A 12,973-nucleotide genomic window follows, 5' to 3' on the forward strand; every position below is an offset into this window, starting at 1 on the left:
TGGACATTGTGCATGTTGCCGGGCAACTGATTACGACGGGGATCAGTTCAAATCCACGCAACCCTTCTTCAAACTGTTAATGACACTCCCTCCATTATCGTGGATAAGCACAAGGCTGGTTCATTAAACACTTTTGCTTTGCCTTTTTTGGCTGCTTTATTGTTAATTCATATTTTATTCCCGCGCAATTACAAAGAATATCCTGACTTCATCGTGCTCATCATCAACTTGCCCTCTTGCTCCACCAACCATCAGGATCGCACCGAATGACTGGCTTTTAGTCAGCAATTGGGCGATTAGTTAATTCGCCAGTGCGTGCCAGTATTGCACGTGCCGACCATTTTGCTAAGTTTAATTAAGGGCTATGACATGTAGGATTAGCTAATTCGATTTGATTTTGCTGTCCAGGTTCATGTCCAGGTCTCCATCTGTTGACCCCCAAAATCTCCAGTTTCGAAGTTTCATTGGGTATCTGTATCGACCTCGCGCCCCATGGTTTCTCAGTCAAAGTGTCAAACGTGCAACCTTTCATCTCAGTCAAACATGGTTTCTTAAGTTTAATTTCTTCATCAGAACACCAGAGAGATGAACGCAGAACACTACTTCTATCAACTCCTAAACAAGCAACAATAAACCTCTGGGTAGGCCTTACCTATAAGCCTGGACTGTTTCTCACTTGGTAGTAATTAATTCTTGTGATTTGAGAATTCATCTGCAACCTTTGACATACTTTTGTCTTTGCTACATCATGGTGGAGATTTGCAATTTTCTCATCCATTTACAGTTTGCCAGTTTGGTGTACGCTGGGTTTTTTTTAATGTGTTTAGATGGTTGAGATTGAACCACTACTTAAGTGAGATCTGACGTTCGCTAAACGATAAAACAGCAACCTGCTATTGTTTGAAACCGATGACTGATAGGGCGACTATTATACCAAAGACCAAAGATTATTCTCCCTTTTAGAATCTAGAGACGGTTTGTGCAAAGTCTTCTTTTTTCCTTTTTAAAATTTTGTGCAAGTCTTACAAACCATCACCACATTTCACAACCAATCCTTTTTTTTTTCATTTTTTTCCTGGTCCGCTGCGGCAATCATCGACGAACAGCTCGACTCGACGGAGGAACAATGGCGGAATTGCCTGTGGAACTCGTCACATTTCTTGGAGCAGGGCATTGCCCCCCTTCCAGATGCTCTGTTCATCCTTGGAGAGCGTGCTCTGTTCAAGAACTGAGTTATGCTCTGTTCTGATTTCTGAACTCGCTTGATCCATCAAGCAGCTTTGATCATGCGCACGATGGCTAATTGCCACTACCAGATCGCCACTTAGCTCACTAGCTGCTGGACCGGACCGGCGGTGAACCACGGCTGAGGCGGGAGGGCCAGCTGGACTGGTGCCTGCGCCGGTGGAGGTGGCACGAGGGCCATGGCCATGGACGCGGCCGCGGCCTCGCCTCTCTTCCTCCGCTTCGGTGTCCCGGAGGAGGAGGACGAGGAGGATGAAGGGGAAGAGGAGTCGGAGCTCGCCGGCAGGGGATATGGCCGCTTGTTGCCCGCGGCTGCTGCGGCCGCGGCGGCGATCTCGGAGCCGATGCGGAGAGGGAAGTTGAGGAGCGCGCGGGAGCCGCGCATGCGGTAGGCGGCGCGGTCGTACGCCACGGCGGCTTCCTCGGCGGAGTCGAACGTGCCGAGCCACACGCGGGCGCCGTTCTTGGCCGGGTCCCTGATCTCCGCCGCGAACTTGCCCCACGGCCGCTGCCTCACCCCGCGGTAGTGCTTCCCCCTCGACGCCACCGCCACGGCCTCGCCCTCGCCCTCCGCCTCCTCCCTCCCGGGCGTCATCGCCTCCTCCGTCGACGTCACCTCCCCGGGCGTCTCCGGCCCGGACGACGACGCGAGAAAGCTGCCGATGGAGGATCCGTCGTAGGAGTCCGGCGACTCGGGCTTGACGGCGGCGAAGGAACCGTCGGGGAGCCAGCCGGAGGAGAAGGCGTCGCGGAGCGCGCCGTAGACCACCATATCCTCGGCGTCGTTGGGCCGGAACGGGAGCGACTCGCTCCACTGGTCGGCCACGAGGCTTCCGAAGCTGCTGCTCCGGCAGTACACCGGCCGCCTCGCCGGCGCCGGCGCCGGCGTCTCCTCCTCCAGGAGGTGGTGCCGGATGCTCTCCAGCGCGGTCGCCTCGGACGCCGGATTAAGCAGCATCTTTCCGAATTATCGCTTGGATTCGATTTCTGTTTGTACTTGATTTGTTTTGACTCGGATTTAGCGGAATTGTGGAGGAGTCGGGTTCGCGCCGGATTTATATAGTGGAGTGGGAGTGCGTCGTCTTTTGTCGTCCAGCTTCTGGTTTCGTTGAACTTTCCTGCGTTATTATTCCCCACGTGATTTAATTAACCGTTGATAAAATTGTTCTGTCATTGGATTGTGACTTATGCTGATCTACGCCCGTAAATTTTGCTGAAATTGATGAACGGAAGGATTTTAGTTATTTAAAGTTAAAAAAATGAATTAGCAGTTACTTTAATAATACCCCTGACACAAAATAAAATTACTTTGTTTTAGAAAAGGATGGTCCTTATATATATATATATATATATATATGTAGGACTACATCATCAAATTATATAGACACTTCTTTTCACTTAAACTTATGTTTTAGAATTTTAATTTTTAACTTTAAATGTAGTTTAAATGTAGAGTTGAGTTTTTTTCGGTTTAGTTTAGTTTTCAGCCATAAGTTGGCTGGACTTCTCCTTGTTTTTTGTTAGTACGTTTTTCAAACTACTAAATGATGTATTTCGTGCAAAAAAATTTCATATAGAAATTATTTTAAAAGATCAAATAACTATATTTTTCAAAATTTTAATAAATAATACTTAATTAATCATGTGCTAATTACATTTATTGTTTTTCGTGTGGCTAATTAGCTTTTGTGACCTTCTGTCTTGAACGAAGCCTGTATATAAAAGTTTTACTGTTAAATTGTTTTATTTGCTAATATATCATTTGGTTTTTTTTTGTCTTTTTTTAATGCTGAAGCTTGAAATATCGTGGTGCAAGAGGTGAAAAAAGCGGCTCGATAATTTTCACAACGGAAAGGGAACAAAAAGAAAAAAAAGCAACCCACAAATGTGTGTACGCACGAAATTCTTTTCATTGAACTTTTCAGTTTTCTGATTGACGCACCACCCCGTGAGGGCAAAGAGAAAAGGATTTGGTGACTCGAGCTCTTCGTCGATTCGCCCGACTCCAACCGTCGTTGCTCCACGGCCGAAGAAAAACAAAAAAACCAGCCACACAATCTGGTCGCAATCGTGTTGTTGCGATCGATGGGGACGGGCGTGCACGGCCACAGGTGAAACTTCACCGGGGTTTCCTCTTCTGATTGCTCCCAACTCCAAGCCTTGCACGCTTCGCTTCCCACCAGGCCACCACATGTTCGAATTACCTACCACAGTTGCGCGGAAAAACTACCGTGGTGCCATGGGGTTTTTTTACACGCGACAGCATCGTTGTCGTTGGCTACTTGCCGGTTACCGCTAGTAAACTTGAGCTTGACTCTTCTAGATGGATGGATCATCGGCTCTGCTTCTCCATTAGAAGTTTGGAAAGGTCGCAAGGGAAGAGGGGTTGACGTTACATCATCATCAGCTACTTTTCTTCCCTTTTTCTTTAGAGAGAGAATGCATCAACAGCTACTAGTAACACAGGGAATACAGAGCCGGCAGTATATCAACGGTGGAGACTGCGATTATCATGACGATAAACCAATCACATGATAATCATGCACCAGTCTGTCGATTGGTTTTAAAGGCATCCACGATATTTCAGATTGCGCTCCTATCGGCTATCGATCCATGCACAGCACAACGCTTGAAGGACTAAGGAATCCACAGGAACTTAGAAACAGGTTCAGATGTGGTTTGCCGTTTGCCTTGTCTGGACACTGAAACGGATTACCAGCTGCGGCCGACTGAGCCCAACCCTTTCTCTGGGTTCACTGAACCTGCCCCCTGGATCGACTGAAGAATCGACCTAAGACCTAGAGATTACGACCAGAAGAAGAAGAACAAACTAGCGTCGCTTTCCATCCGATCAAAAAACGAAGGAAAAAAACCCCGTTCTGGATAGACTTTTGGACAAATCCTCACGTGTTGTGCTGACCATTCGTGCGTGGAGAAAAAACAAAATCAAGCGCAAGGTCGCGGGCATGGGGCCGAACGACCTCGTGCATACGCATGCCGATGGTCTCCCTCTTTCTTGGATGCTTCGTGGAGACAAATCACAGTGGACAGCAGCTCCCTCCTTTTCTCAATTTTTTTCGAATATGTTTATTTGCTAAAATTTAAATATTTAATCTTAAATCTAGAGTTAATTTTAATATTTTTTATCATAATTTATTTCCTAGCATTAACTCATAGATAGCTAGGAACACATATATATTTATAGGGCAATTCTCCAATGCATTTTACTGTAGATTATAAAAATATTTTTTTACTATATTAATTAGTTGATTAGCAGTATTTTATAAATTTATAATTTTTTGCCATAAAGATCATAATAAAAGGACGATATTACCCCTTCAAATTTCTACTACACCTAATATTATTATTAGTATAATTTAATCACAGCCGTGCAATAAAAATAAATTAATGGTATGTATAAAATACATCGGAGACAACCTCATATTTATAAATAGGTTATTGTTTCACTTATTTCAAGAATAAGTCAAAAATGGGCATCCATGTCTCTCTCCCCTTCTCGCCGGATCTGTCAGTCACAAGTTACTCCCAATTCCACGCTTATTCCAGATTTCCATCCGATACAACGTACGGCTCCACGAGCGACGGATAGCGACGACATGGTGCTGGTGGATGGTGGTGCCCGGAGAATCTTATTTTTTATTTTTTCGTTTCCAATGTTTGATCATTTGTTTTATTTAAAATTTTTTTGCAATTAATATTTTTATTATTACCAGATGATAAAATATACATAATATTTTATACGTGACTAATTTTTTTAGTTTTTTGCACAAATTTTTTAAATAAGACGAAAAGTCAAACGTTGAACACAGGAAAACGAAAAATAAGGTTATTATGAGACGGATGTAGTATAAGCTAGTGACGTTTTCTGGTTTTGGGGACATGAGACATCTCAGGGCCTCCGTGTGAAGTGTCGTGGATAGAGACTCTGGTGGCTGTGGTGTCCGCCGTTGATGAAGGCATGATCCATCTGCTGAAAGGGAAAGAGCACCCCAAAGAGGTTCGGCCATGTTTGGCAGCAACAAAAATTAGAAAAACTTTCTCATTGGCATCAATAGTTTGTTTTTTTTTGCTAAATGGTTATACATAAAAGTTAACTTAGAAATCAAATAAACCCAATTTTAAAATTTAAAACATTTAAAACTCAATCGACCACTAATGGTTCACCTCGTATTATGTAATCTTCTTGAATCTTTTCCTTCACTCTCCAACTCAGCAGTTGCAAACTGGGCTTCGTGCCGGCACACGCATCCAGCCTGGTGGACGAGGAAAAATATTTCGGCCCAAATAGAGCACCGGGCGACCCAATTGTCTGGCTCTAACTCCATGGGCCTGAGATTTTCGTAGCCCAGTTGTGGCCATGGGCTGATCTCTCGAGACCGACAAGCCTAGCATTTTTGGGAGGCCCAAGTAGAGGAGACGGGAGGACGTCGCTAGAAGCGGATGGGTAACAAGGCCTTCTCCTTCTGCTCACCGGCTGCGCCTCGCACCAACTACGGCGGCGGCGGTGCCGGAATGGACCGGTGGACGGGCGTCCTCCACGTCCCGCTCTCCCGAGGCGGCCCTCCCTTCCGCGTCGCCGCCTCGCTCGTCCTCTCTCCGGCCAAAACCCTCGCCGTAAGTCCAATCCCCTAAGCCGTTGTTTCCTTCCTCTGTGGGCGCTGCCCCTCTCTCTCTCTCTCTCATCCACGGACTGATTCTGCCAGGTTCCGTGCGCCAACGCGATCCTCTTCACGGGCGACCGCGTACGGGGCAGCGGGGAGCCGGCGATCGATCGGCTGTCCGACGCCGCCTACCTCGCTCGGCTCCTCGCCGGGAAGCTCACCGGGGAGGCCAACGCGTGGGTGGTGGATGCCGCCTGCCTCGCTGGGTCGTTTGCAGTTTACCGGGAGCTCGTTCCGTCCGTGAACGCCATGGGCGACCCTAAGCGGTATGACCCCACTGGCTTCCCGGCGGCGGCTGGGATTACCAACATCTTAGCACATTGCATTCGCGAGGTATAACATTGATAAATATTCGGGCATGCCTTTTTTTTTTTCCAATGTGCAATGATAATCATTACAGTAAAGCATTTATTCGCTCGTATAGTTGGTATATCTTAATATCTAAATAATAGTATGTTTAGATACTTCCATATAGAGGGCCATAATTGAATTACTGATGCAATCATGAATTCATGAACCATATTATTCATCACTAGTTTTAGTTATACTTAGGATACAATGCATAATTTTGCCTACTTTTGGTTACAAACACAGAATTGTGAGGTAACATTATGTCAATTCCGCAGAACTAGATAAAATTAGAATCTAATTTGATGTACAACTGTATGTTGTAATGCAATTGTGATTTCTATATGAAAACTGAAAATACAACCCTTAGCTTGTTTTTTGTTTTACGCATATAGTTATAATTTGTATACAATATATTTTCAAAGTGGAATTAAATTTGATATACAACTCCTTTTTACCTATTTATATATACAATTGTATTTTATATACAACTATATTTATCAATCTACACTGCTAAAGTCTGGACCCACTACGATCCAATGGCTCAAATAATTTTTCTTTTTCTTCGATTATGTGGAAATTTTTAGCCTCTAGAACGAAAATGGTAGCTTTTTCTCAAGTTGTCGTTATATCAAGGCTTAAGGTTACTTTATGGATATGGATCAGCCTCTAAGACCATTTCTTAATCCTTTATTTGGGATAAGAGCTTATTACTTTAGCTCGCATTTGTGGATTGGGTTTTGGGGTACCTCTTTTTTCCCTCTTTCTAACAGGAATGATAGTTTCTGTGTTCCTTGCTTGATTCACCTTTTGACTGCTTGAGCCGATATTTTTGTATTTCCTTTTTCCTATCATAATGCTTAGCATATTGAATACACAGACTTACTGCTGCAGTGTACTAAACTTCAACTATGTTGCTCGGAAAATTAACGCTTCCCATCATTGGAGAAAACAAATGCATGATATGTTAGTTTCCATTTGCTCTCATGCAATTCCTGTCTTGATGGTTGTCTACCTACCGAGATGGTTAATGGTTTATTGCAATATCTTACTATTCTAGTTTTCCTTTCATTCATCAATCATGTGAAACTATCGTATGTTTTTTTTTTTACCGTGTCCATTTCATTATGCCAAGTTGTGCTTTCATTCTAAACTCTCCTGGTTGTGTTTTCATTCTAGAATTATTTTGTCATGGTAGAGTTCACCTAGGACTCTGTTTTTTTAAATCCATCCTTGTTTATTTCTTCCATGCACAATTTATGGTTACCAGATACAAACTATGATTAAGTCTGCAATGAAGGGTTCAGCAGGCAATCAGGATCCTGCAGCATCACTGTTGTCATACTGTCCTCCGAAGACTGTCATCCTTGGGTTCAGTAAGGGAGGAGTTGTTGTCAACCAGCTTGTGACAGAACTTGCTTGTTTGGACTCAGAATCAGCAAAAATATCAGTTGATGTTTCACGATCAAGCCCTCCTGTTTTAACGTGTAATCTCCTTGTTCCTGTTTCAGCTACTGAGTTTTTGTCTAGTGTGTCTGAATTTCATTATGTGGATGTTGGCCTCAATCGTGCTGGAGCATACATTACTGATCATGCAGTGATCAAGGAGATAGCAAATTATGTTATACGTAATAGTATGAATATCCGTTTTGTCCTTCATGGTACTCCAAGGCAGTGGTCTGATCCCAACCGCTCATGGATCCAGATGGAGAAAGACATAATGCTGCAATTGCTTCAAGATGAAGCTCAAAGGTGTGAAGGGAGACTTTTGCTATCCGAAAAGAGATATTTTGATGGCAAACCTCGTAGTCTGCTCATGCATTTTGAAATTTTGGAAGTAATGGATATAGGCTGACTCTCCATGTAAACGATCTGTAGCTTTGTACTCCCTTCAGGAACATGTAAAGAATACCAGAATGTGAATATATCCGAGGGTCTTCGATACTTTCATCCGAGCTGACTTCACGATGTCTCATTCCATCAGTTGTTTTGTATACCTAGGGAGAACCATCAATCAACTTGAATTCCTCATGTCTAATGATCCATGAAATATGTCAAAATATGTTCTGTACTTACCTACCTTTCCATTTGGGATAAATGTCCACGCTGCACCCAAAATTGTAAATGGTAATAGGAGCTTTCCAGCAAACGTATTTTTTTCCATTCTGACCTCAAGTTGTGGTCATGATGAACTGCTGACTCGTTTGGATTACGGATGACCTGCCGGCTTACCATTCTGGTACGTTATGTTGTCCCAGGTACTTTTATTTATTTGTCAATTTTTTTTCTACGATTCAACTGAGAAGTCTCCGGTATTTGCATTGGCAGATTAACGGCGCATGGTATCTTGCGATCAGCTGGCTCCAGTGTACTTGTCAAATGTATCAAGACAATTGTATTTAGCTACGACATTTCGATGAAACTGCGTCCTTAATGGAGGCCCAGCACAATCTCTCATTGTAACACTGAAAGTCCTTGAATTAACCTGGTACAAGCTGAATTCCATCCAAATTCAACTTCTGACCAATTTCCCTCATCAGATATCACAAAGAAGCTTCAAGTTCCACTGTTGGCTGAACTCCGATGCGCATGCCGAGCGGTTAATCATTTGAAGTCAAAAGGAATAATCTCGCCGTCCACACAACTTTAAATTAAATGACCCAGCCAACAAAGCATTGCCCATAAGCACTACGTAACACCACTAGTGGTTCTGTTAGCAAAGAAGTGGCACTATAGTATACTTGTGCTGATCCGTGATTCCAGCTACACTCTCAGCTGTTCTTGTCTCACTCTCTGGCGAACCCCTGAACCAGTCAAACAGTCTGCTCGACCAAGTGGCCTCCGAATTAACAAAATTAAGCTAAAGCCAGCCCTGCTGCCTTTCATTCCTCGATCGGTTGACAGTCCGACGGATCACTTCGCAGTATCTTAATACGACGTGTCCAAATCCCTGGAATGCAGTTTGGGCTAAATTATGCCTCAGAATCATGTCCGGGCGGCCGCGACCGGATCACGGAGCTTGGACCCTTGCGATCGGTGTCGTTGCAGAAGCTGCCGGGGTTCAGGTTTTTCTTTTGGGTCTCGGCGCAATCCGCGACCTCTCTCGCTGCGGGACAAAACTCGAGTAAAACCGCACGAACGGATCAAACGCTAGACGCCATCGACGCGAGTCCAAAAAACTGCTTTTCCGCGGGGGGTGCCACTGGTTTGCTCCCGTGATCACCTCTTGAAACGGTCAGTTTGGTGAATCACGGTCAGGGATAGTATCCTTTCTGTATTTCTTTTTTTTCCTTTTCTGAAGTTGTAGACTTGTAGCGTATCAAATGCGTCAGGTTGTTTGGGCTTCTGCGAAGCGATTGAGCTCGTATGCATTGCGTGGTGACCTCTCGGCGTTGGCTTCAGAGTTCAGAGTTCCGGACTTGAGGAGTCCCTGAGAGCCTGCATTGCTGCATTGGTTTGAACTTCTGAGGTTGACATGGGAAGCGATAGATTTATGCGTTCAAAGCAATGCTGCTTTCTTTTAGTAATTTCACTGGACAGCGTGTGACAACTTGATGGGCATTTTCCTGCAACGCCGATAGAGTTTTCGCTGAACCAGGATTGGTACTGGCTTCAAATCAAAGCATAGGTGAATTATTCTAGCTATTCTTCTCGTTATTACCCATGAGGCAATGTGACAGGATGATGTGGATGCCGTGGTTTCTAGCAGGGTACGACAATGGTAGGCGTTAACTGCTCATTTTTTACACTGCATATTCCGATCGTAACCTTTTCTCTGCCTGTCTATTCAGCACAATCCTTGTGAATGTAACCACTTAATTACCGGGATCTGATAGCTAATCTTTGTATAGGGACTGTTCGCTTATAAATTAATCTAGCTACTGTATGACCATGGCTATTAATCTTCTGCTACAACTTAGGACGGAATAAAGATCATGGTACACACTACAGAGAAGTCAATCCAGTTGAGCAATACTGGTAAGCGAACGCGTTGAGCCGCCGATGATTGAACTGGTGCTCTGCTATCTGAACAAAAATAATTAAAAATAATAATAATCTGGTGCCACATTGAGTATTAGCGTTAGAATAATGATCGGCAAATAAACGATGAATATACTAGATCAATCCCAGAAGACATGAGATTTAACGTGAAAAACCCTCCTAAGGTAGGAGAGAAAAAACCATGGGTGCCCGCCAGCAAAATATCTTCATTATTTCGAGATGAGCTTATAACGCCACACGTCGGCTTACAAGAGGTATATATAAGGTGAAACCCTAAAATCCATGAGTCCGGCGATGAGCCTCCGCTTCGCTCCGTCGAAGTCGGCCTCTCATACTAGGGATTTGGATCATAACTCAACAATTGTTAAAAAAACTATACTAGCTTTGAAAACAGGAGTACGAGCTCTATCATGGAAATACTTTATTTTTAGCCTTCGATTTTGAATTTAGAGTTATAAGACAAAATTTAAATTTTTATTTTTAAATTTAGAGTTTATTTTGAAGTTTTTTCATCATAACTTATTTTTTCAGCCTTCGATTTTATATCGCTAAAAACACGTGTATAAAAAATTATATTCTTAAATTATTTTTCGTTTGTAAATATACCGTTCGTTTTTTCTAAAATGCAAAAAGATGGCAGCCTCTGCATAAGGGCAACCACAATGTTGCAAAAAGGTAGCATTAAGATCCTTAAGGTGCATCATAAGCATTGTGGCATTGGCCATAAGCTAGGCAATAACAAAAAAACAACCATAAGCTTAAGGTGCACCACAAGAGAATAAAAAAGTCAAAAGAATTATTCTCTCTCTTCTCTATTCCAAAATGGCTGGTTTGGCAGTGTAATGGGCCCACATTTATTCTCCATGCAAACTTAAGCATTGTGGTAATAGAAATAGTTATAGCTAACTTATATAGGGTCCCATATTATTGTGCTACACACATTGGTGTTCCTAAGGAGCTAACGCGAAAAGCGCATGGCGCGACCCGCGACTTGGCACGCCGTGCCGTGGTGCGCTGCCGTGCTGTACGGTGCGTGCGGGGAGGCGAGGGAGGCCGGCAGCACCGCCGCCTCCTTCGCACCCGCATCGTCGCCGCCCGATCCGCAGTGACCGAACCCAGGAAGGATCGCGCGCGACGAAACCGGATGTAGGAGGCCCGTGCGCCGGGAGCGCGCGCGTGTGCTCCTCCCGTAGGACGTGGTCGTAGAAGTCTGTGCGTGCGTGTGCGTGGGCGTGGGCGCGGGTGTGGTTGGCCGGCACTAACTTGGCGTTTGGCGCGCGTGCCGCGCGCGAGCGATCCTGGGCGGGGTCAAGGGGGACCCGACACAGTGAACCAGGTGGTGAAGTCCGCTCCACCGTTTGACTTGGTTCCTCCTGGTCCTACCCCCGGCTACCCCAGGTCCCAACCCAGGCGCAGGCCACGCCTCGACCTCGTTGGTCGTAGAACGTAGACTCCACCGGGAAGAATAATCGTCGCTAGATTAATAAAAGAACTCTTGTCACGGAATATGACTAGAGACGTGTGATAGTTGATAAATAAATTTACATCACACGGACGTCACAAATTTTATAATATAACGTAAAATTTAAATTTTTTGCATAAATCAAATGCCACCTATAAGATTTCTAGTAGTGGAACATTTTTTAAAATTTTCAAAAGTGATTTTTCCTTTAAGATTAGTACGAACTAGTAACATTACGAGGCGTGTGGATGAATAGTATTCAATATTTGTGTTCCCTACTTTGCATATCTTCTCTAAAGTTACATACGAATTATATCATAGTTATATAGCAGTTATGATATTAATAATTATATTATATTATATTTATGTTTGACAATTTTTAAGAAAAAATGCTGATAAATAAATAGGGAGTCCTGTGGCATGGCAATAGGCACCAAGCTTCTTTTCCCCTTATTTTGAGACGTGGGACGTTTAGCTAACCAACATGCATCCCTCGTTACACTATGATTTTATGTCTTTCCACATTGCTTTTCGAATATAAATTTAAGATTTTATCAATCCGATTTTGGTTTGTTTACACTCTATTACAACTTGTATGACACAATCTACTTACTAGATTCTTTTTTCATTTTGATCACTTTTAAATAATTGTTTATAATTAGGTTCTTAAAAAAATTAGTCTAAAAATAAACCATTTCCTTCAAGGTAATTGGCGCCAAGGTCGAATGTTATTGTTGGCACAACACCCTTATCCCCTATGGCAGCTGAGTGTTGACATGAAGGAGTCTACACCAAGCAGGTTGACATTGATATCCTATTTGAAATAACTCATTTTACAAAGAAAAAAAAAATCATTTTACTCCATCGAACTATTTTGACGAAGCACTTATCCCCTCTATTGAAAACAATTCACTTTACTCTCTATCACTACCTTTTTCGCTCTAGATTAGTCATAGTTGGCACTTAAATTTTGTTAGGATGATAGATGTACTACAACTTACATCTCACCATCTTTTACAATTTTTTTAAAAACTGTTTACATAGGTTAGAAGCGCTTTAGATTAATTTGAACATCAATATTCTAAAGTTCAAGAAAATAGTCAAAAAAATGAAAATTATTTTTGAACTTCCATAATGGTGTCTCTATGGCTTCAAAAAATCGGCTAAAATACAACTTACATTAACAATAACAAAAAAAGATAAATGCTATTAAATAATGAAATGAATAATTTTC

At 43.1% G+C, this 12,973-nt stretch overlaps 2 protein-coding genes across 3 annotated transcripts; one reads left to right on the forward strand and one right to left on the reverse strand.

The window, feature by feature from the left end:
• Positions 1–910: 910 nt before the first annotated feature.
• LOC102717038 (ethylene-responsive transcription factor 1-like) lies at positions 911–2,270 on the reverse strand. The gene has a single exon (XM_040520723.1). It carries the CDS (start codon positions 2,201–2,203, stop codon positions 1,325–1,327), a length of 879 nt encoding a protein of 292 aa, XP_040376657.1. The 5' UTR covers positions 2,204–2,270; the 3' UTR covers positions 911–1,324.
• A 3,436-nt stretch (positions 2,271–5,706) lies between these two features.
• On the forward strand, positions 5,707–8,388 carry LOC102705603. 2 transcript variants are annotated; one of them, XM_006648834.1, is made up of 3 exons: positions 5,707–5,880; positions 5,970–6,260; positions 7,546–8,200. In XM_006648834.1, the coding sequence occupies exons 1-3, from the start codon at positions 5,707–5,709 to the stop codon at positions 8,128–8,130; spliced, it is 1,050 nt and encodes a 349-aa protein (XP_006648897.1). In that variant the 3' UTR covers positions 8,131–8,200. The 2 variants fall into 2 exon arrangements, with proteins under 2 accessions (XP_006648897.1, XP_015688871.1); XM_015833385.2 differs by having other exon boundaries at positions 5,748–5,880; positions 7,576–8,388.
• Positions 8,389–12,973: the final 4,585 nt, after the last annotated feature.

The sequence above is a fragment of the Oryza brachyantha genome, chromosome 2 (genome assembly GCF_000231095.2).
Source record: "Oryza brachyantha chromosome 2, ObraRS2, whole genome shotgun sequence".
Lineage (NCBI taxonomy): Eukaryota > Viridiplantae > Streptophyta > Magnoliopsida > Poales > Poaceae > Oryza > Oryza brachyantha.